The sequence below is a fragment of the Haliotis rubra genome, unplaced genomic scaffold, assembly GCF_003918875.1.
Source record: "Haliotis rubra isolate DU_JTF1 unplaced genomic scaffold, ASM391887v1 Scf573, whole genome shotgun sequence".
Classification (NCBI taxonomy): Eukaryota; Metazoa; Mollusca; class Gastropoda; order Lepetellida; family Haliotidae; genus Haliotis; species Haliotis rubra.
In genome coordinates, this window is record NW_025767272.1 from 32,877 (window position 1) to 35,000 (window position 2,124).

General features: G+C 41.1%; 1 protein-coding gene across 1 annotated transcript in view; it reads left to right on the plus strand.

Moving 5' to 3' along the window:
- Nucleotides 1-564: 564 nt before the first annotated feature.
- The window catches only part of LOC124254512, a 3,898-nt gene continuing 2,338 nt past the window's right edge, over nt 565-2,124 (plus strand). Inside the window, exons 1-2 of the mRNA XM_046688327.1 lie at nt 565-891; nt 1,397-1,447. Of these exons, the coding sequence (XP_046544283.1) occupies nt 606-891; nt 1,397-1,447 (337 nt within the window). The 5' untranslated portion in view covers nt 565-605. The remainder of the gene's footprint in view (nt 892-1,396; nt 1,448-2,124) is intronic.

The following is a 2,124-nucleotide window of genomic DNA, read 5'->3' on the forward strand; positions in this document are numbered from 1 at the left end:
CGAGTTAGTAAGTCCACCAGTCTGTCCGAGTTAGTAAGTCAACCAGTTAGTCCGAGTTAGTAAGTCAGCCAGTTAGTCCGAGTTATTAAGTCAACCAGTCAGCCCGAGTTAGTAAGTCAACCAGTCCGAGTTAGTAAGTCAATTAGTCTGTCTGAGTTAATAAGTCAACCAGTTAGTCCGAGTTAGTAAGTCGACCAGTTACTCCGAGTTATTAAGTCAATCCGTCAGTCCCAGTTAGTATGTCAATCAGTCAGGCCGAGTTAGTAAGTCAGTCAGTCAATCCGAGTTAGGAAATCAGTTTCTCTGTCCCAGTTAGTATGTCAGTCAGTCCGTCCGAGTTAGTAAGTCAATCAGTCAGTGCGAGTCAGTCAAAATCTTACGAAGTTTGGGACTCACTCTCTACTGGGATGGACTGTCTATCGGGGAAATGGTAGTTGATGACGACCAACTTCCGGTTGAGCCTAGACAGGGCTTACCCCCTTGTGTGTCAGTTAGAGTCATTCAGCCCGAGTCAGTCAGAGTAAACAGTCACTCAGTCAATCTGTGAGATTTAATCAGTCAGTCAGCTCATCCATCAATCAATAATGTGGAAATAGTTTTTTTGCATGATGATGTTGCGTCCGACACTGGTCCTGTTGCTTTTGGTGTTGATGCTCACCCCGGAGGAAAGCGAAGGATGGCGTCGTCGACGTCGCCGGCGCCGGCGGGTGCAGGTGATAACCCACAACACCAACCGCTGCCATTGCAATACGGTTCAGGCCGACATCATCAAATTGCTGAGGGATTTACTGAGATCCAGAGGTCTGGGCAAACGTGACGTTTCTACCTTGTTTGACGTTGAAGAGGATGACCCACTTCTGGAGGAATTCATGCAAACCTCCATGAACAAACGTAAATATGAAGGACTGAAAACTACACATATAATGTACTCCGTAATGTCGACAGTCATGAGATTCGTGTCTTTTTCATCCGACAAAGAGAAAACAGCAGCAGACTCTAATAATTTCCAATACTACATCCTCGATAATCCAAGGGTGTATATCCTCATACTATTTTGACAAATACACATGGCCTATAAAGGAAATACACGTGCTGTGTTAGAAGAATGTTAGACCGAACAGATAGTGTCTAAATTTCATTTGAAACCGAATGCGGGGGGATATTTGCCAATATAACCTCGTTTTGAGCCCGTTTCCAATGACCTGACACTAAAAATAGAAAGCCAATCAAATTTCACCATTCTATCACGATTGCGAAAAGCACCCTATTCTTGTAATTTGAAACAACAGTTCAACCTACATTTTAACAAAGTGACCATTTTAATCCTATTTCACATTAAATTGAGTCCCTCCCTTTGATTAAAAACATATGAACCCCTTCTTTCTCATGTTATCAGGTGACGGCCTTGTGGACAGGAAGGAGTTGTTGGCAACTGTAGAGCGAGCAGGTACGTGCCGATTGTTAAATGGCTGACCTACGGAAAACTGTCAGAGCCATAAAATGTTGGGGTTTTTTCCTGTAGAAACGTTGTTGAAAACAGTTTAAAATCATTTGAAACTTCATGATATCCATGATGAAATATAAGATGATATGCTTTAATATAGGTCCCACGGGTGAAATGGCAGCTTCAATGTTTAACCTGCTGTCTTCAATAAGAGATGTATTTTAGAATAATATGGTCCAAATGGGCTGCCGTAGATTCTACATGCACCAGGGATTAGTGGATCGAATACATGTGTTTCATTGGTGAAGATTTCATGATATTTACTTTTTGAAAATAAATAAAATAGCCTTCATCAATAGTTTGTTTACTACTACAACAACTACTACAACACATATTACTACTACTACTACTACTACTAGTACTACTACTACTACTACTACTACCACTACTACCACTATTACAACTTTTACTACTTCTTCTACTACTACTACAACTACTACTTCTACTACTACCACTACCACTTGTACTACCACGACTACTACTTCTACTACGACTACTACTACTTCTACTACTACTACTACTACTACTACTACTACTACTACTACTACTGCGACCACCACTAGTACTACCACGACTACTACTTCTACTACGACTACTACTACTACTACTATGACTACTAC